This window comes from Zonotrichia leucophrys, chromosome 4 (genome assembly GCF_028769735.1).
Source record: "Zonotrichia leucophrys gambelii isolate GWCS_2022_RI chromosome 4, RI_Zleu_2.0, whole genome shotgun sequence".
NCBI classification, from domain to species: Eukaryota; Metazoa; Chordata; class Aves; order Passeriformes; family Passerellidae; genus Zonotrichia; species Zonotrichia leucophrys.
The window spans coordinates 11,108,244-11,130,075 of record NC_088173.1 but is presented as its reverse complement, the minus strand read 5'-3'; the positions used below and the strand labels follow the sequence as shown (position 1 = coordinate 11,130,075).

Below are 21,832 nucleotides of genomic sequence, written 5' to 3'. Positions count from 1 at the left end.
AGGCGATCTCAGACAGAGCTCGCTTTATGCTTCCGATCTGATCTCCCCTGAAAGAAAGGGCAGAGCGATGTAGCGCTCGGTGAGACAGCACACCGTGCGGGCTGCGCGCTCGGGGCCGCGGGGCGGAGGCTGCGGGCCGTGCCGTGCCGTGCCGTGCCGTGCCGTGCCGTGCCGTGCCGTGCCGTGCCGTGCCGTGCCGTGCCGTGCCGGGCCGGGCCGGGCCGGGCCGTGCCAGGGAGGGCACGGAGCATCCCCGCTGCCGGGGCGGCATGGCAGCTGCCGGGGAGGCGGAGCCAGCCGCTGACCTGCCGGCATCGCAACACGGGCGCATCATCTGCCGGCAATAAGCCCTCCCTTCTTCCTTCCCACCTGCACCGGAAAACGCCAGGAAAACATCAAATGAAATTCTATGATTAAAAAAAACCCCAGTTGTTTCCAGCAGCAGGGCCGGAGCACGGCGGGGACAGGCCAGGTGCGCAGGGCCGCTCGGCGGCGGGGGCGGTGCGAGAGGAGCCCGGCGCGGCGCTGCCGCCATGGAGCACATCCGCATGCCCAAGGTGGGTCCCGCCGGCCGCGGCTGCAGCCCCGCTCCGGCCCCGGCCCGGGGGAGCCTCGCCCCGCAGCCCTGCGGCCTGTACGGGCCTGCGGCTGATGCTGCGGGCTGCCTGCCGGCCGGCTCGCCGTGACTGCTGCCCTGCGGGATGCGCCGGTCGGGATTGTCAGTCAGCCCCTCCGTTACCGCAGGCACTGCCCGACAGCTGCGGGCATCCCGATGGGCTGGGGCGCTGCTGCTCGGCCGCCTGTCGTGGGCCCCGACATTTCGGGCTCGGAGATTAATTGCTTCAGTGTTTCTGTGCTATGTTTGATCTTTTGCCGACGTAATCTGTTTTTTTCTGCAGCTTTCTTAGCACTAGGCCTGTATTTGTTTAACAAAATTGCCACGTTACTCTAAAAAACAAACAAAAAAATACAGTTTTAACACATAAAAAGGTTTAGATTAAAAGTAATCACAAAAAGTAAACCAGAGCAATATGTTAATTCGAAATGCGGTGAGATATATTATAATAAATATTGGTATTTATTATAATAAATAAATATCTGTGTATTTATTTATTTATTTAATAATAAATAAGTAAATACGAAATTAATAATTTGTTTTCATTTGTTATCAATATTTAATATGCTGGCATGAATTTGACATCAGGGCCTTGTTATTTGCCTATTTTTTTCAGCCTTTAGGTGTTAAGCTGTAAATCTAGTAAGAAGATAGGCATTTATAACAACTGCCTTCCTTCTAATCTCATTTCATTACCTGTTATCTCCCTTTTTGGGAAGGAAGAGTTTCAGAACAGTATGGCTGTGTCCTGCAGGTAGGTACAATTAGTGGAAGTTGTCTGTAGAGATGCTCCTGACCATTTGCTGAAGAATGCTGAAAGCATGAATGAGAAAAATATTAAAATCAACTTATAAGGGTAGAAAAATACATTAAAAAAATAAATAGTTGTGTTTGCTGCAAATGGGAGACCCAGGCAAGTCCCTGTTGCAGGCAATGAAGCTTAACTGTTTTCTTTTCTACAACCAGGTCCCAGTCCAGAAAATATTACTCTGCATATGTAAAACCCATTTCTGTAACTGATAGTGTGAGAAGGCTCTGTACCAATGCCTCAGGTCACTGAAAATCTTAACTCAGTGTGAGGTGATTCTGCAGTCCTGCATCCTGGCAGTCTCTTACATTATAGCTATGCTGAAAGGTATCTGATATAATAGAGCAGTTTAGGAAGAATGATTTAAAGGTACAAGGGGTACAAAAATCCTTTAAAATTTCCAATATAAATGTAGAAAATCAACATGTTTTGATTGATTACTAAAATACTTAATCTCTCCAGTTACTCCTAAATACACTGAAAAAACAGTGTATCTACAGCTCCCTGACAGAATTGATACCATTGATTTTTTTTTAATCCCTCATCTTGAAATAAGTCACCTGTACTTGTTGGGTTTTTTGTTTTGTTTTGTTTTTACTGAATTTGGTTTTGATAGTTTGGAACTGAACATTAAATGTTTTCCAATGCCTGTAATGTAAAAATAGGTAAGGGAAAGCTCATAGTACCATATGTTAGCCTCTGGTGTCACATTTCCTGACTCCATACAATCTTGTCCTGAGAGAAATTTGAGAAGTGACTGCCCTGCTCTGCAAAGGTATTAATCTCAGAATAATGACACTTTCCTGATTCACAAACCACGCCACAGGGAAAAGCAAGATAAATCCCATACTTAGCAAGATAACAAACTTACTAATATCTGAAAACAAAATTCTTAGCCCAAATAAAAGCTTTTCTTTCAAAGGGAGATCTATATTACATAACACCCATTAGGTCTCAGCAATTGTTTTAATTTTAAGTGAAATATGACTTTAGCGATTTGTGGTTCATAAATATCAAAATTAATCTGATAAAACATAGCAGACATTAAAAAATCAGAAGGTAATTACATACCAGGTGGGTCAGTAGTTCATTAACATAACTACTGTGTGTCAGAGTGACAGAGGAGAGAGAGCATTTAGACCTGGCCACATTCTGCAGCTTCTCAGCATTTACAGTATTAGGTTCCAGCTCTTCCTATTAGTGTCCATTTATGGACCTCTCTGTGTGAGTTAGCCAGAGCTCCTTATAGACAGGATGACACTCTCTGGCTCCACAGCCTGCATGGAAGCAAGCTCCAGAAGATCACAGTTTCACAAAAATTATCTTCTGTCTATTGAAAAACCTTGAGTAGCTTCCTTCAGTATTGCTTCCTTCTAGCTTCAAGGATTTGTTCAATAAATATTCCGCGTTTACCTTACCCATGCCTTCACAGTAAATCTTGATCACAGCCCTCCAGATTCTGATAATTTCAGAGAAATGTCATCAATGACCCCAGGACCTCTTTCCTATGTCCAGTCCATTGTTCTGTAGATATGTTTTAGGTTGTTTTTCCTGGAGGTATTCTACCATGTCTGTCTGTGTTGAAGCTCCTATGTGTCTCCTTTGCCCACACAAAGTTTTGTAAGACTCCTCTGGAGTAGGATTTCCCACTGCAAGGGCCATTCTGGTGCTTTCCCAACAGACTGTACATATCCACCTGCTGACACACTATTTGGTGTGCTGACCACTGTTCTATCATTATACTCTTGGTAGAAAACAGGGTGCATATATAATGTATGCCTGTATGAACATATATAGGCACTGTATTTTCACAAGGTAAATGCCATCCTATGTATGAAGGCCATAATTTAAGTTTAAAAGTTGGAGACCATCCCTTATTGCTGAATAGAATTATATATAACTCCCATACCCTTTCAAAATTAAAAATTAGTAAAACCAGTGACTGACATGAGTTTGGAATGGGCAGCAAGATGGTTTAGGATAACTCTCCTAACCCAAAATATGACAAACAGCTCATAACATTCAGAAAAAAAGAAATCAGCAATACTTCTGAGAAGATTAGAAGCATGTTTTATGAGCATGTGTAGAGATATGTCTGGCCAGGGACAGGATGAAAGATCCAGAGCTCTCTAGATATGTTCATATAATTTGTGTTTGTACATTGTCAGCAGGCCTATTGATGGCCCTACAATAAAGAACACATCAGTTTTTCCCTGGTGTACTAGCTGTCTTCAGTGGGCTTAGCCCACAAATTCTTTTGGCTCAGTGTTAACAGAATACTTGGGATGACTTGAGTTGCTTGAGTGCTTTCATTTTTGTGGTGTTACAGTGAGGTACTTCCTTTCAATGATGCCTCTCTCAGGCAGAACTTAAGATCTGCTCCCACGCTAGTGACAAATCACTCTACCAGATGTATTGCTGCACAGAATAAATTTCCAGCATGTGCAAGAGAACTATGTGTTTGCTTTTGTTTTTAATCTAGTTTCCATAATTCTTCCTTTCCTAATAAGATTTTATAGCATGTCCTTTTTCACAAAGTCTCCATCAGGAAACCCATGTAATTTATATCCACTTTACATATGACAATGTAAATAGCAAAACATTTGTCAAGATGTCTATCTAGATCAATAGCAAAATTGAACCCAGCATGCCCAGTCTTTACTTTCCTACAACGTGTTCTGGGTTGCTGGTTCTCCATGGGTTTTTTTGAGGTAAGTTAGCATATTCTGCCACTGCTCTCTGTGTGCCTTCTGTTGAGATAAGGTGTGTTGTGTTCTCTGTATCCAAGCTACAATTCCTTTTGGAAGAGTTCGATTTATTTCAGTTATGTAGAAAGGTGGCAGCAGCCCTGAGGTGGTATCGGGAAACACCTGGGGATGTGAACTGCTTGTTTCCCCCACTGGAATGGGCAATGGAGTGCCACAGAGACTTCATTATAGTACTAGAGTTTGGCTAAACTTGTGTTTAGTTTGCTACTTAGGAAAGGTAGAGGAGGTGAGGCTGGCATGGCCTTTGCCTTTTAATGGTGTTTTGGGTCATCAGCTTACAGCAAACACATTATGCAACGTCTTTTAAGTGCCAAGATGATTTTCTGCTTTTCGAGTGTTGTGTGAAGGTGGTTTTGTACTTTCCTCCAAGTATACAACTTAGAGCGGTGTGTCTTACAATTCAGCTGGTGTTTTCTGATTTCATAACTGCTTCTCATTTTACATCATGGTTAAAAATTGTTTAGCCTGTTCTGGGTCCAGTAATGTTTAATGGCTTCAAATATGTCATTCTACTTCACTGCTTTAGTCAAATGATGCATTAAAACATATACACTAATCATGGACACATTTAACTCTGATTTTGCGAGTTATGGATTTTTTTCTTATTAATAAATCTTCCTTATTTAGAATGAAATTTAGTTTTCTTTGGGCTCCATTTATTCCATCTTTGTGCTATGAAAGTTTGAGCCCAAAGGATAAATTTAACACAAGTGAGCTTTGTAGTGTACTATGCCCAGAAAATGTTCTGTGGTAACATCAGACTGGAGGTGGATAAAATGAAAATAAGAACGGCAGAAACTGTCCAGATATTGTGGGATTGGACCTAAAATATCTGTTTGGAATTATATATATATATATATATATATAAAATATTTGTTTTGAATTAGAGTCATCAAGCTACCTTCTTAGTGTGTTTTGATTTAAACAAAGTCTTATAACAGCCATTATTCTCAAAATATTTAGTCAAAAATGGCCAGAAGATCACACAGACTTTCATATTTTCAATAATGTGACACTCAATAAAGAGGTAGCTGGATAAAGTCACAAAAAAAGCTCTAAAAATCATGGGTAGTCATGTGTTTTAATTTGTTGTCTTGGTAGTTATGTCTAAACTGCTAACTCCAAACCTTATTGCACTTGAAAAATAGTACTGGAAATCATTAAGACAGCATGTCTGCAGGGTCCTCTTTGATATTTTTTTTTTGCATAGTAGGAGACTGAGGTTGGAATGAATATTTGAGAAGTTAGGCTTTGGGGTGGTCAAGGCTGGAATCTCTAGGCCCAAGTGGGTGGTATTTGAGCCATTGGTGTCTGTAAACTAAAGGGATGTTCTATTTGTAATAGAAAATGCAGACTGACATTTTCTGCTGTGCAGGTGTATTCTGCTGAGAAAGACAGGTCCCTACTACCAGAAAAGGAGTCCTACAAATCCATTTTTAATGCAAATCTCTCGTGGCCTGCACAGCTGAAATGACTTGGTACTGCTGCTCTAAAATAGGCTGCTGAACAGGGCATGGTTTCAAACATGTAGCAGAAAAGCCTGTATCAAATACAAGAGTTTAAAGATATATTTCTTATTGGCATCCTTTGGCTGCATGCAGAATTCTTTTTCCCGATATAACTTTTCAGAACCAAATCAAAACAAATTTGGCTAGTGTATTAAGATTTACTGCCTTGAGGAAGCCCTGTTTTTCCTAACTTAAAACTCTTAGATAGGATTTTTAATAGGATACACTTAGTTGCTCTCTTCTCCTTTTCCAGATAAATGAGATCTAATACAGACTGAAAAAGAAAATTTTATGTATGAGCCTTGTGTTAGTGTTGGCACCATATTGTAATGCTCTATGCTGTTGTAATAGGGTCTTGTTTGTTGCTCCCATTATGCAGCTGTTACTCAGGTGTATCTGCTAATGTGGTGCTGACCTCACTCTTTATAGATCTTAGCAGACAATAGTTTCTTTTTTAAGCCAAATTATTAGGTAGTTTGTTGTCTGTCTTGCTATTATGAATCTTTCATTAATATTTTTTCAGCTCTTTTCCTCCATTTCACTTTATTTCTTTAGAAAATTAAACTTGTTTAGATTTTTCTTGAATATTTCCCCCCATCCTGCCAGATTTGCCCTGAGGAAACTTTTTTATAATGCATCTCTTAAGGTATCTTTTCTTAAATTTAATTATTTACTTTTGGCTTTGTTTGAGTCTTTTGACATATGTAGCCATCTAACTTCATAGACTGTGCATTATTTTACTGCACTTGGGAGATCTTTTCAGAGAGGGAAATATAAAAATGTAACATGGACCAAGTACAGTTTTTATGATTCTTATGAAATAGAATGGAAACCACATTAAAAGGCAGCATCAATTGGCAATTCAGTTTTCTTTTATTCTTACTCCAAGATCAAGCAAAAAAGATGTATTTTTTGTTTAACAAGTACAACACTACTATCTTTGTGTTGGAAAATAAAAGTCATAGCATTTGGTCTTTTACATGTAGTATTTTTTCACTCTCAGGAATTATGCTAAACACATGGATAGCTGGGGTCAACCAGGGTGAAGAAAGCTCAAATGTTCCACTTGGCCTCCAACCATACCAGCTGTGCTCCTTTTTTCTCATTAGGCTCAGGCTTTTGGCTTTCACAAGCTCTTCCCGTAGCTTTTGTCTGCCGGCAGTGCTAAGGCCAGCGAGAGTCCTGTCACGAATTCCCAGGATGCAGTTTCTTCTTGCTTTTACTCCTGTGAGTAACCTCATGAGGAGAGCAGGGAAGGCAGCAGAAACCCCTGGTCAGTCCAGGAGGCCAAGGGGATGGGCAAGAAGAAGTCTCTGTAGGGCTAAGTGTGTGCCCCCAGGGCCCAGCCTTGGCTTTGGGCCAACTTTTTCAGCAGCAGAGAAGTTTGTGGAAGTGGCCTTTCTTTATCCTTGGAGAATCACTGAAACTCATTTGTGCAGCCAAATTTCAAGGTACTTTATCAGCTTATACATGAAACATGCTTTTATGGGTTGTGGTAGAGCAACGAATTTCAAGTGTCTGAACAACAGAGAAGCTCCTGAGGATGTGGCCTGAGCGAGGACATTCCCTGCTTACCTTTAATTGGCTGCTTTCTCCTGTCTGGGAGGGTTTTCTGGCCTTTCTCCTTCTTGGGATGAGGAATTAGAGGAGATGAATTAGTCAGGGCTCCTCCTAAAGGAACAGGGAACACTTGGTGACATGGGAGCTGATCTCTTTTGTTCTTGGCTGACAAATAGGCTTTTCAGCTTCTTCGAGATGCTCAGTGATAATGAGCAGGTCAGCAGTGACCATGGCAGAACTAGCTGTTCAAGTGCCTTCCTCTTCAGGTTAGCTAAAGCATAGGAAGCAAACACACAGACTCAAAACCTATTCAACGAGAGAAAAGCTCTTTGAGATTTTTATTTCATAATTCAAATTTAATTTTATTGGAAAATCCCACAGTAGAGACCATTTTGTGTCAGATAGCATCTTCCTGCTGCACATGAGCTTTGGTGTGACAGGAAGCTCCAGTTCTGGTCAATCTGCTGTACAGTTTTGCTTCTCCTTTCCCTACTCAGTCTGAGCCCACAGTCAGAACTGATCCTGTATTTATCTGAAAAAGCTTTCCCATGTGGAGCTGTGAACAGCCTGAAATAGTAGCAGTAACTTCTGCACTGTTTTGAGATGCTGACATGTTTGGAGACACTGAAACAGCTTAAAGAAGTGAGGATGAAGGTAGCATATTCAAAAAGCATTCAAAAATAGACAAAGCAGTCAAAGCTTATAAAAAAAGTTATTTAAACTAAAAATGAATACAAATTAGGGTACTTGAATATTTTTAGGAATAACATTTTGGCAGGCAAACTTTTCCAAATGCTTTCAGGGTCATATGCGTGCTGTTCTTTCTTAAGTGGGAGTCCCATTTAAACTGTTGGGAGTTGTGCCTGAATAAAACTTTGGCCCATGATTTTCCCTAATATGACATTTTTTCTTGAATGACCTTGTGGCAACCTTGTTCATAAGTCATTTGTCATGTTTATTCTATGAGTAAAAAGTGCCTTCCATCTGTTCTTAATCTGTGTTCCCTTTAACTTCTATTTTTGCCTCCTTTTTTCTGTCATCTGTGTTGCATTGGAAATAGACTTTCAGGGCAACTTTATTTATCTTCATGTAAGCACTTTTAGTTATTGAAATGAATCTCCTGGTGGTCTTTTCTTTAGGTCTAGACAACCACAGTCATCAGGAAGGAAAATAAGAAAGGAGAAAAAAATAAAGAGCTTTGAATTTATTATTTAAATTATGAAGTTTTACTTAGATGCCCCTCTCTAGACTGCCTTAGCTAATGTTTTCTATTTCCTTGTGGTCTTCCAGCTCTCAACTTTACAGACTTGTGTTTTCTGACCTGGTCTCTCTCACCAATTATTCATTTTAGGTGAAGCACATGCGCATGGTCTGTGCTTTTTCCTGACATGTCAGTACATACATAATTTCCTACATTCTCCAATAAAGTCTGCAGTTGTTTTGGTGAAAAAATGGAGCATTGTTTTATAGGAAAAACCCAGAAAAATAATTATTACCTCTTTCTGATATAAATTTTGGCAATTAATGCCAATTTCTCAGCATGCTGGGACTTTTTAGATAGAAAAAATCGCTTCTTCCAAGGCACTATTAATGTGTGTGCTCCCCTTTTGTGGAAATGAACATGTTCCCATTCCTTTTATTCCCGAACTCTCTAAGTTTAAAGAAACTGCTGGACACATCTTTCTTTTCCTGATTGGGAGAGTGCAGAAGAAGAAGAAGGCTCATTCTCTTTGATCAGCAGAGTGAAATCTAAGATGGAGCAATGCCTCATTATACTGATGGACTAAATTTATCATTAATAAATATAAGATGATACACATAGGGGGTAGATCTTAACTTATATATGCAGGCATGACTAAGAGTTACAATTGCTAGTTCTAAAAAAAACAAAACCAAAAAAATTCCCCAAACTAACCTAAACCCCAGCTTGTTCAGCAGAGGATAAAAAAGCAAGCAATGTTTGAGAACTTTTAAAAACTAAATAAAAAGCAAAACAGCAAACATCACTATTCCACTACACAAACTACAGAAACCTGTTATATGTCCAATCTTTGAATTCTGTTTGCACTTTTGGACTTTTCTTAGGAAGTAGACTTCATGCAGAATAATCAAAAGTGTGGAAGAGCTTGTCTGGAATAGCTTCCATAAAGGTCACAGCTCTTCACTCTTGGAACACGAGGATGGAGGGAAGGATCTGTAACAGCACGTGTGGCACATAACTGGTGACAGGTTCAAAAAGAGCAGGAGGAAGGAATTTATTGTACAATGTATAACTGAAATGTGAAGTTCGCTCTCACAGGATGTTATGGATGCCAATAATTGACAGATATACAAAATGTTATTTAATAAAATGAATGGAATGTAAACACAGTTATGGCTATTAAAAAGTGTGACCTCATCTTAGGAAGGCCCCAGAGCTGGGCTGAGATCCTGAGGGAGCAAGAGTACATGCCTGCCTCTCACGCTGCCCTCAGCTGCTGCTGCTGTCTGTTCTTGAGAGACAAACTGCAGGCAGAGGTGAATTCTGATCTCCCAGTGCAGCCACTGCATTTGCTTTGATGAAATCTGACTTACCACTGCAACTGTTCCTGTTCATTCAGATCCAACCTTTAATTTATTTGTAGCTCTGTATTAAAAAAAACCCAAACAACCACAACCAAAGAGGAGCTTTGTTGATTAGCCTTTTTAAGTCATAGGGCTGTGATTGATGAGTGGGGAAGGATGTGACCCAGGAGGCCTAGAAATGCATCCCTCAGCCCTGTCCTGCTGTGTGGATGCCTGCTAGGTTGTGTTTCATGGCCCATGCTAGCTCACTTTGTAGGCTGGGGTGGGTGATGAGTGCCTTGTGCAAGATCAGTGCCTGTGCAGCAGAGCCCTTGTGGGCTGGACTGCAGTGTAGGGACCTTTCTTCATCCAGAAAATGCTGATTTTAATGGGTTTGTGGGTTCCTTTCAGAAGGGCACTGCCTACATTTTTCTTTTGTATCATCCCTCCTCTTTTGCTTGCTGCTGGATGCATGCTTGGTTAATATTGTATTTCTTCCATTCCTTCTCAAGCCAATACTTGACCTCTGAAGTAGGTGGCCCTGGGAAAAAACTTCATCCATGCTTTCTAGCAGCCTTTTTTGTTTAAATAAATAGTTTAATTTTTGTTTAAAACAGATTATAACTGGCCTTGAGGGAGATGACTCTGCTTTAATAATGGTTTGGTTTAAGCATTTTGCTACTAAATGGGCTTATTCTCATTTTAAGTTTTTCTTTATTCCTATTTTTAAAATAGTGCAATGTATTTGGAATACACATTGCAAACATGTAATTCTCAGATGCTGGCATTCTGTTTTTCAGGAAAATCAACTAATAATAGTTTTGAAGTTATTGTAGTAGGAGATCCGTCAAACCCATGGAACCAAACTGGTAACTGTTTTGGACAGATTTTATCCTGCTGAATATCTAACTTGTTGATTTTTTAAATTATTCTGGTTTCTCAGTCAGAAATCATGGAAGCCTAGAACCATTTGTGTTCAAAGGGACCTTAAAGATCATCTAGTTCCTACCCATAAAAGGTGCCTATAGCACATGCCATATACAAAATGCTAATGATGTATGAGTCACAAGCTGGTGATCTGAGAGTTAATAATGTGTTTTAGACTCTCCTGTTGTCAGGAGTGCAGCAAAGGGAGAATGCCCATTTTGTGCCCAAGGTGGGGGAGCAGTGGAAGTGGAGCTCTTGAGTCTGTTGAAAAGATACTGAAGGCAAAAACTTGCACTGTGACCTCTGCTGTCAGCCCTAACAGGAATGTAGGGAGCAACATCAAAATGTTTCTTTTAAACTCTTTTAACGTTGTTTTAAATCTTAACAGAGATTTGGATGGGAGAAAATTTGCCTGATTGAGACCCAATGAAGAAAGGCACTCTACCAGTTATATCTCCTATTATTATTATTTTAATTTAGCTGGAATGGAGCAAGAGTTTCACTGAAAGACAGGCCTTGCCTTGCTGTCACAGGGTTTAGGTAAGATGAGATCACAAGGAAGAACTTAAGTGAGAATATGTCTTTGAAAGTGTTAGGTAACAGCTTTTTGGATACAGAGGTACCACAAGAGAGGGGAGAAAAGGAAAATTAGGAAGATCTGAAAATAAATCACATAATCACATTTTCTCATATAGTTATACTTCTCTGATATTTAATGTTGTGCTGGAAAGAACTTTGTAATAGACAAAATGTGAACGTTGAGCTCTCACTATTTAGCTTTCTGTCATAGCCTAATAATTTCTTTCTTTTTCCTCTGTCACTTTTTTGTATAGGTGGAAAATGTTCGGTTACTTGATCGTTTATCCTCAAGAAGAGCTGTGGTGGGAACCTTGTATTTAACAGCGACCCACGTCATATTTGTGGAGAATGGTTCTGAAACCCGCAAAGAAACCTGGGTATAAATTTTTATTATTTCAGTTAGCTCTAAGTGCATGGCACTTTACTGATGGTAATTTGAAAATTACTTCCAAAACACTTTAAAAATAGTTAATTACTTCATATGGATGCTTTTATGAGGCCATGTGAAGTTCTAGCCTAGCAGTTTTCAAAAATTTTCGGCAGATTCTAGATATTACAGTATAGTAAGAGGAAGAGAAGGGCCTTCACTGTATGAATACCAGATGTGATTGACTGAGGAACAGCTGCTGTAAACTGCACTGTTGCTCCTATCATCCAGGAAGAACTGAGGAGAAATGCCTTGAATATGAACTATTTCCTTGGTTCTGTCAATTCTTGGCCTTCTCCTTTACTGGTAGTGTTGAATCAGTGATTATTTTTTTTTTTTTTGTTTAGTACTTTATCTATTTTAGTGAAGTAGTAATTTGAAATAGCTGTTTTGATTGATTGATTGATTGATTGATTGACTGATTGACAAAATATATTGCCTTTTCTTCTTTTTTAACCCCAACCATTGACCAAACCTCATGCAGCCACTCTGCTCCCAACCAGCAGAATCAGGGAGAGAAGCTAAAGAGTAAAAGGTAGAAAATGGGTTAGGATCAAGAGAGTTTAATTAGGAAAGCAAAAGCCACACAGACAGGGAAAGCAAAACAAGGAGGAAATTCACTGCTTCCCGTGGGCAGGCAGGTGCTGAGCCTTCTCCAGGAGAGCAGAGCCCATCACATGTAACAGTGACTTGGAAAGGTGAATGCCATCACTCCAGATGTGCCCTGCTTCCTGCTTCCTTCCACTTCACACACTGGGCATGCTGTCACAGGGTCTGGAATATCCCTTGGGTCAGCTGGGGTCACCTGTCCTGGCTGTGCCTCCTCCCAGCCCCCATCACTCTCAGTTTCCTGGCCAGCATTGCAGTCGGCCTTGGCTCTGTGTAAGCAATAACAAAGCCATCTCTGTAGGATCAACCCTGTGTTCAGTGCAAATCCAGAACACAGCCCCATGGCAGCCACTGTGAAGGAAAGTAACTCTGCCCCAGCCAAAACCAGCACACATGTACACATATGGGTACAGCTGTTGCTTGGTGTCATATATTGAAGAGTCTTTTATGTAGCTTAATTATGCAGTCCCTGTCCATTTTTGCGCTAATTAACTCCATCTTCCTTTGATCCCACTATTTCTGACCAGATTTTTTTTGTAATGCTTCATCTCATTTGATGCAGTATTTAAAATTATATCAGCATTACAGTTCTACCCATGAGGAGGCACAGTATTTTAGCCTTATGTAACTGATGCTGGTTCATCTTTTCCCTGTGCAAACAGATGAAAAGAGCTTTGACAACCACTAGCTTACACTAAAGCGAACAAACAAAAAGCTTTGGTAATGTGAGCAGGCTGATGTTTGAGCAGCTGAAACACTCCAGAAATGCCTCTTTGTCTGCAGGTGGTGTATCAAGCTGCTTGAGCCTGAAGCTGGAAATAGAATCAAACTATAAGAGGAGGAGCATGAGGGTTTTCTGGGAGTAGTGGAAGTTACTGTGCCTGCTTTGGCACATCATTATAAATAATTGCTTTTCTTAAAGATTTGACTAGCATAACTCTTTTCAATGCTCCTCAGGTTCTCCACAGCCAGATTTCCTCTATTGAGAAGCAAGCCACCACTGCCACTGGTTGCCCCTTACTGATCCGCTGCAAGAACTTCCAGGTGATCCATCTGGTGATCCCTCAGGAACGGGACTGCCACGACGTTTACATATCCCTGATCCGGCTGGCTCGGCCAGGTATGGGAAGAAAACAGCACAAAAATCAGCCTTCATCCTGAAGAGGGGGAATTTAATGGAAGAAATGTATCTGTGCATCTTTGTCCTTTGCAGGTTAAGAAAAAAGGTTCAATAGAGATGCGTTGTGAGAGAAATATTGATATAATCATTTGTATATCAATGAAGAAAGCTCATTATAACAAGTAGTTTACTCCATAAAATATGAGATGAAATTCTATTTAAAATAATACTCTAGGGCATCATGGGCCATGAAATATATTATAAAGACATATTGTGTACAACTCATTTGCTGGATGACTTGTGTAAATGTAGGAGTATATTCTAAATTCAGGTAACTTTTATGTCCCTGTTGTAACAAAAACTTTACAATACATTTAGTGGTCCTGTCAAGATTTCCATTTCGAAGCTTTGTGCTGTGCAGAAATTCCTTAAAATCAGTGAAAGGTTTAGCAGCAAGTAGTTGTTTTATTTTGCTGGGCTGCCTGTGTTTTGGCCTATTATTATCTACATTTTGGATATTCCCTGTGTGTTTCTGAATTCAGTTCAATGTCCTTTTGAAACCTTTCCCCTTTTCAATGAAAAAACAAATGTTGCATCAAAGTCCAATATTTGATTGCCTACATTATAGCTCTTCTCTGTACTGTGCTCTCCTAAGACCCAACTGACAAAACTTCTGGATTTTTTATTTTAAGCTATGACTTTATAAATATAACACCAGCTTTGGTTTCTTATTATTATTTTAACAGTATGCAAAGAAATTATGTGTTACAGTATTTACAAAGCTGACAACTGGATGTAATTTTTAAATTTTTTTCTTGTTAGGAGAGTTCCAATTTTATCTACTGTATAGAGGGCTCAAAAATTGCACAGTCCACCAGCACAGCTACTGAGTTTTATGAAGTACTAATAGTAGCAGTAGTATCTCCTAACTGTAGCAGAAGTAACTTGATAAGCTAGGTGATGCAGGGTGAAAGTAATCAGAGAAATTGAAAACAATTAGAAAAATTCCATCAGTGGTTCTGCTGGTGAAAATCTGGATTCATTCCATGCACCTCAGCTGCAAGTACATGTTCATGTATGCTGGAAGGCATGTGATTCTGTAATCCTTTTTCTTGGAGGCAGGAGGAGGTGTGTGTGCTGCTGTGCACCAGAATGATGAAAGGAAGAGTAGCTGAGGAGCCTGAATACAAGTTCAGTGACTGACTGCAGTGGACGAGGAGGTCTGAGTAGAGAAGATGCAGTAACAGCTCTGTAGAATTAGCTCTTTGCATGGTTTAGCTGCACAGTAGTTTTCCTTCTCCAGCAAACTATCTGATCGTGATTTGAGGCAGCATAAGATCTTGCCTACCTACTCAAAATTAGAAGGCTCTGATTCAAGCTGAGTCATTTGTACCTGACTGTGCTCTTCCCTGTCATTTTGTCAGGGCATGAAGCTGTATTTTTTTTTTTGGATAATAGGGTTACGCAGCATTAGAAGGTATTTTTTACTCCATGAGCAGATAATTTGACCTATTCAGGCTCTATTTTCCATTCTCTGCCTGTTCTTTTCATTCATTCCTGAGAGAAGCCCACGTTGTATACCAGCTTAACATGGTCCATGATATCTGATGTCTTAGTTACAGTAAAGATGAAGATTATGCTTAATTTTATTTTTGCTAGAATTTTAATAAGGCCAAGCTGTCAGCTGAATTTGGCCTTTTTGCTTAATTAAGCAATTTTGTAAAACAAGCTGCCCATAAGACACTACATGTTTAACAGCAGGATTGCAGATGTTTATGGCAAAATTTGTGAAAGATTGGGAAAGGTCCTGTAAGTACTGGCAAAGATGTGGTAAAGCACTGACTACTAATACTTGAACATTTTTGTTGCTATGTGCAGATACCATCATGTGATAACACTTATAATGTTGAGGCAGACTTCAGTCATAGGTAGCCTGGATACATAGGTAGATTTTTAAAGGCTTTCCTTGGGCCTGTGAACAGCAGGTCCATTGGAAAGAAAATCCAGATGCTTCTGACAACAAAGCAGTGAGAACAGAAGCTCAAATTGCTGCCAAAAGCTCAGCTTGGATTTATGGATTGTGCTAAAACTTTAGGTTAACATGTGAGAAATAAACCAGACTGTTTTCCTTGTGTGTGTCATGCCAGAAGTTTGAAATTAGAGAATATAGAAGCAGTTTAAACTGCTGGAAAATGTGGAAATCATTCTCTTTTTTCTCCCTACTCAAGACTTTGTAGACTTTCAGTATGTTCCTGACATAGTTAACATGAACATCCCTGTAACAGCTGGCATTCAATGGCAGTGGTGTCTAGCTGCCACTGGTCACCAGGATTAGGATTAATTAGATGGATATATACTCCTAAAAAAAGTTTAAAAACTCCAGCACCACCAAACTTTCATAAATGGTACCTGGTCAAGGGGGACAGGTGGCATAGCTGCTTAAACAACTTCCTGGTGATGATAAAATATTTGATGTAGCACATGCTTCTTTGATGCTATTACATCATGTGCATCTCAAATGCATTTGCTAATAATTCAAGGACTGAATTTTGAAGTCCACAAAACTATGATTTCATTGGATCTGTTGGAAACCTTCCTAATTAGGGTCAATGACTACTGAGGGGGTTTTTTTTTCATTTTTGGAAGAATGTGCTGCAAAGTCCATTGTTCATATCTTTTTTCTTTGCCACAGCATAGATGTTACATTAATAAAGGAACTTCTAAACTACCTCTAGATTGCAAATTCTTTTGAATAACCAGTGCTTACTCTGGCACTGGCTTGAGTTTTCTTTGGATGAAAGCATATTGCTGACATTTTGACTTTGTGCTGGGGATAGTTTTTACAAATCTACTGAAGACTAGCAGAACAGTCTACTTTAAGTAGCACTTCTCTTAAGGCACGTACATTGGAACATATACAAATAACAAAAGAGCATGTACTTTCAAAGTTTACTTGACAGTAGATATAAAGCAGGATATGTGCTTTTGTAAAGCAAAGTGTGCTCTTTGAAAGGAAACTGCATCAAGTGTGATTTCAGGATGAGAAATCTGAAGTAATTTACCCTTTCTGTTTCTTTGCTTATTTCTTTTCCCAGTGAAATATGAAGAGCTGTATTGCTTCTCCTTCAATCCAAAATTAGATAAAGAAGAACGAGAGCAAGGGTGGAAGCTTGTGGACCTCAATGAAGAATATAACAGGATGGGTGTTCCAAACAGCTATTGGCAGATTAGTGATGTGAACAGAGACTATGGAGTAAGTTGTTGGGATTTTTCTGTCACAGAGGCAGTCTGTACAACAAATCAGCAGCCTGGCTGAGGACCACCATAGTGCTTAGTGGCAGTACCTCTGTGCTGAGTGCTGTACACACATGTAGTAAAGTGCAGTTACTCTACTACTACACATAAAATGGCACACAGAAAGTGAGAGAAAGGATGGCTCTTCATTTAACAGATGTGGAAATGAAGAGCAGAAAGTAAGTCCACTGTGTTTTAAATGTTAGACTTCAGCTGCCTGGGAAGAAGTTTAAGTCATACCTAAGGTTATGTGTGTGAATAAGAGTTTCCTTGATATGTAGGGCTATGTAAAATTACTATGTAGTCATTTTAAGAAAAAAAATTTAAAAAGTGTTCCAGATAGTGAGCTTGGCAATATTTTTTCCTCACTGGCTGTTCCCACACTCCTTTTGAAGCATCTGTGATTGACTGTCAGTGATTTTCACAGCGATCTTGTGGTCATAAATCTTCCTAGCTGTCTGCCGTCCTTGCTCATTTGGTCTTGTACAATTGAAGACCTTTCAATGTTAATTAATTGTGAAAAATAATAACCAAGACATTTTTGAAGGAAGTTTGTCCATGCACTCCATTGGTTCTGTTGCTGGAACATATCCATGTTAAGGAGGGACTGTGACATTCTCAGAGAAGACTGAATGTGCTATCAGGGTTTGTTTTCTTTTTGTTAAAATGAGTGGAAAAAAATGTATGATCTCTTTTAAGATAAAGTGTAGAAAAAATGTCATGATGAATAAAATCCAGCTCAACATAGCAACAACTGTAACCACAAGTCCTTCCTTTCCTTTTTCTTGACTCAGAAAATAATTTTTTCTGGCCATCCTTAGTGCTTTAGTCATCTCAGAAAGTCAAAGAGAGATACTGAATATCCTTCTGACCCCAGTCAGAATGCTACAGACAATATCAGGAAAAGGGGGTAAAAACAGGATTCCATCTGTGGTCTCACTTGTCTTCAGAGGTAATTTGGGGCTTTTTTTGCAGGCTTATCAGGCACATTGTCAGGGCTTTTGGTAGCCTCATTTCATGTGGCTTAATTTCTTGTCAACGTCCCTATTTTTGTCCTTTTTTTAATTATCAAATTTTCTGAAAAATTTGGCTCTATTATTATTTGGCTATATTATTATAGCCCTCCCATTATGGTCCCCTCCTAGCAGAGTATTTGAGAACTTCACCCACTCCCATCCTTACTCCCAAATTCCACTACAGATGATACTGCAGATGTAAATGCAACCTTGGTAAATGTAACAATAAATCCTTTCTGGGATGAATGTGTGTTAAACCTGTCTGTTCTCAACAAGACATGAATTAACACTTGGAAATACATCCCTTCAACCCTTTTGCTTCAGTTTTTCCATCTGTAAGTTAGGATTAACACTTTCCAGCTTCAAAATAATGTTTTGAGGAACAGCAGTAATATGTATACAATAATAACAGATTATTCCCTGAGGTTTGAGTTCCTTGGTGTTTTGTTTTTGCTGTGGAAATGGCTAATGCTGCTTGGACTTTTCAGACCAAACAAACAGAGTTTCCTTTCACAGGTCTGTGACTCCTATCCTACAGAAGTCTATGTACCAAAGTCTGCAACTGCACACATCATAGTGGGGAGTTCTAAATTTCGCAGCCGAAGGCGTTTCCCAGCTCTTTCCTACTACTGCAAGGGCAACAATGTAAGTGTGAGTTTGTAACATCAAAGTGTTTGCTTATTTTGGCCTTGGCCTCATAATTCTTCTAGTAAGGTTTTGCAAGACAAAATCGGTGTTTATTTAATTAAAAAAAAATTAGTGTAGGCTGATTAGTGTGATTAGCTCATTAATAGACATTTAGTGTAGACATTTAAACCCAGCTTAAACATCCAGCTAACACTGTACTCATCCTCAAGACATCACCTTTCAGGAGTTATTCCACATTAGGGAAATACAATGCTTAAAATAGCTCTAAAATTTGATTCAAGACTAGACTTGGACAAATGGGGTTGTACTGTTTTAATGCTTCCTTGCCTTTTAAAAAATAATGTATTTATTAACATGTAATTAAAAAGAATGCATTTATTAATTTTACCACTCTGCCTTTCTCATGTAATTATCCATCTATGCAAACATCTAATGATCTGGTTTTGTAAATGCTTCTGGATGCCAAATAATTTCTACTTTATAATTCTGAAAGGTTTTTTGGTTGTTTGTCTTCTTTTCTGCAGGCCTCCATATGTAGAAGCAGCCAGCCTTTATCTGGCTTTAGTGCTCGATGCCTTGAGGATGAACAGATGCTCCAGGCCATCAGAAAAGCCAATCCAGGCAGTGATTTCATCTATGTTGTTGACACTCGGCCCAAAGTAAGTACATTTCTTGCTCATAGCAAGACTGAGTCTGGGCTGGATCCATTAGGGAAGACACAACCTGAGTGACTGACCAAGGCACTTCTGATCTTACTCCACAGGTACATGAGGATTTATCAGGGGAATCTTAGCTAGGAACCTTGACCACAGTATTATCTCTGGGAGAATTTTCTCCTTTACACTGAACCTTTGCCTTTTCTTGTTCTTAGCAAAATGTCAAGATACAGAAAAGTAAATAATATGTAGTTGTAACTGTTTACACACACAAAGGAGCTATCAAGTATATTTCTGATGAGAAATTGTTTGTAATTTTGCAAACCTCTGGCTGCTTATACTATAATTCTCCATGAATGATTTCTCCTGGAAGTGAGAAAATTCCAATGACCCCTGCTTAAGGCTAAAGAAAGACAAGATCACTGAGATCACAGGAATGGAAAAGACCTTTAAATATCTCCAGCACTTTGGTGGTTTTGAGAGACAATCTGAAATAGGATAAATAGTGACATCAGATGCCATATCTATAATTGAATAAAAACCTCTGGCCAAGAAAAAAGTTCTAGAAAAAAATTATGGTATGGAGAAATATAGAAACTCAGTAATGATCTAGAAGACATTGGAAGCTAAGAAAACTTTGTGTCAAAATTGTCATGCTAACAAACAGCTCAAGGTGATAAAGACTAGATAGGCTTCAGTATCTGGAGGTGAGAGTGGAGATATGTTCTTTCTTGTACTATCAGCAACTTTCTTCTTGAAGTTACCAAAGCCTCTGAAGAAAAGAAACTAAAGAGGCAAACCTCCACAGAATCCTTTGTCGGTATAGGATTAACTATAACATGGGAAAAAGAAAAAAATTGAGAATAAATGTTTGAGGAAAAGGAACAAGGAAGCTGTTTCATTGTCCTGAGATCAGAAGACAGAGTCTGAAAGGGCAAGGTGAGTGAAACTGAGGAACATGAGAAGTGGAGTGAGGAAGGGCAAGCCTGGCAGAGCTGGAGCAGATACAAGGAACGGCATGGCCGGTGACTGCAGGCATGAGCGTTGGTGGGAAGGTGCTGTGAGTGCTCACAGCTCTAATGGGAGGCTGTAGCCAGAACATGAGGACCTTGGCGTGTCCCATTGACCCAAAGCACACCAAGGGCTGTGTAATCTGGTCACTACCTTTACCTTCAGTTCCCTCTGTTTTGTTGGGAAGACAAGGATGCTGCCAGCCTACTTGTGGTCCTGTAGTGAGTGAGTTGTGATGAGCACTAGGAAATGACTGGTACCATTGTGTTCAGAAAGGGCATTAGGCATGGAGTACAGACCTAGCTGCCTAAATAATGCTTGTTTCACAGTTTTCTATGTGTAATAATAGCTATAGCTTGTTTCCTGTCTGATGGTATTGCTACTCTTCCCTAATTAAGGCAGTCGATTTATTGCTAATGACTTACTGACTTGGTTATTAATAATGTTTTACCAGGTAGAAACAGGAAGGACCCATCCTTTAATTTTTTTTTTCTGGTAAATTACTTTGAGACACTTTCTGTGTGCAGTGAAAAAAAGCCCATACTTTGTGGAGGGTATGGAGAGACTGAATTAGGCTCACTTAGCCATGAATGCCAGCCCATTTCCAGCAATGCTGGCTTCCTCAGGAGATGAAAACTGTTTGTTTTCACTTAACTGTTTTGTTAAAAAAAAGGTTTTGATCTAAAGAAATATGTATACCAGATTCCTACTATTCTCTGTGCAGCAAAAATGGACAGATCTACAAAGCTCCTGTGATCCCAGATGCCAAATACAGCCTTGTTACAATTTTGCACCTGATAATTCATTTACAAATGTAGAGCATATAGCAATGGATCAGTGGAAGTGCTTCCTGGCATTCCTCAGGGAGCCTTTAAGAAATGTAAAGATAAGATATCCAGTCTGGAGGAAGGCTCTCCATTCCTGTAGGCAGTTAAAGAGCTGTTTGCCTCATTGCTCATAAGAACCAGCTCCTTATGAAGATCATGAATGTTGATGGATCCTTCAATTCAGTATCCCCAACTGCTCTTCCCTCATTGCACTTGATAATTTTCAAAACAAAAGATTTGTCTGCGGAAGAAAGCTTTGTTTCCACTTTATTTAAATATATCAGGATGACCAAATACAAATTTACTTAAGCCACTGTCATTTCTCTATGTAATCACAGAAGAAGCTAATGTAGACTTAGTGTTTATGACTAAAACACATTATAACAAGACTTGACTTATCTTCCAGATTAAAGAAAATGCCAGGAAATCTTGCAAGTGGGGTCTTCTGCCTTTACAGGCTGTATCCTCATATTCACTGAGATTAATCAAGGACATGCACAATTTAGATAGCTTCACAACCACTACTTTAAGAGCAACAGATGGAATTTTGGTAGATGATGTGGAAAACTTGTTAGTAAATATTGTGGCAGCTGCAAAGTTTGGCAACTGACAGTATTTAAAATAAATGAGTGTTAGAAAGCCTTGCAAATTTAACCTTATATTTATTTACTTTCATAGAGTGCCATTTCAGATTGCCCTTTAAGAAAGGATATTTCTGATAAGATTGCTCTGCTGCAGGAACAGTTAATGGTATTTATGTGCTGAGGACTGGGTTAGTTGGAGCATAGATGTTTTTCATTTAGGTTTCAGGGGTTTGTGGTGGCTGAGATTCATCTGTATAGATCTTTCTTCCTGAAGCTATAGGCTGCTACAGAGAGACTGCCTAGTTTTGTTTATACAAGAACACTGATGTC

At 39.5% G+C, this 21,832-nt stretch overlaps 1 protein-coding gene across 1 annotated transcript in view; it reads left to right on the top strand.

The window, feature by feature from the left end:
- The first annotated feature begins 363 nt into the window (after positions 1-363).
- The window catches only part of MTMR7 (myotubularin related protein 7), a 39,161-nt gene continuing 17,692 nt past the window's right edge, over positions 364-21,832 (top strand). Inside the window, exons 1-6 of the mRNA XM_064710463.1 lie at positions 364-557; positions 11,565-11,687; positions 13,304-13,466; positions 16,562-16,719; positions 18,293-18,421; positions 18,949-19,083. Of these exons, the coding sequence (XP_064566533.1) occupies positions 534-557; positions 11,565-11,687; positions 13,304-13,466; positions 16,562-16,719; positions 18,293-18,421; positions 18,949-19,083 (732 nt within the window). The 5' untranslated portion in view covers positions 364-533. The remainder of the gene's footprint in view (positions 558-11,564; positions 11,688-13,303; positions 13,467-16,561; positions 16,720-18,292; positions 18,422-18,948; positions 19,084-21,832) is intronic.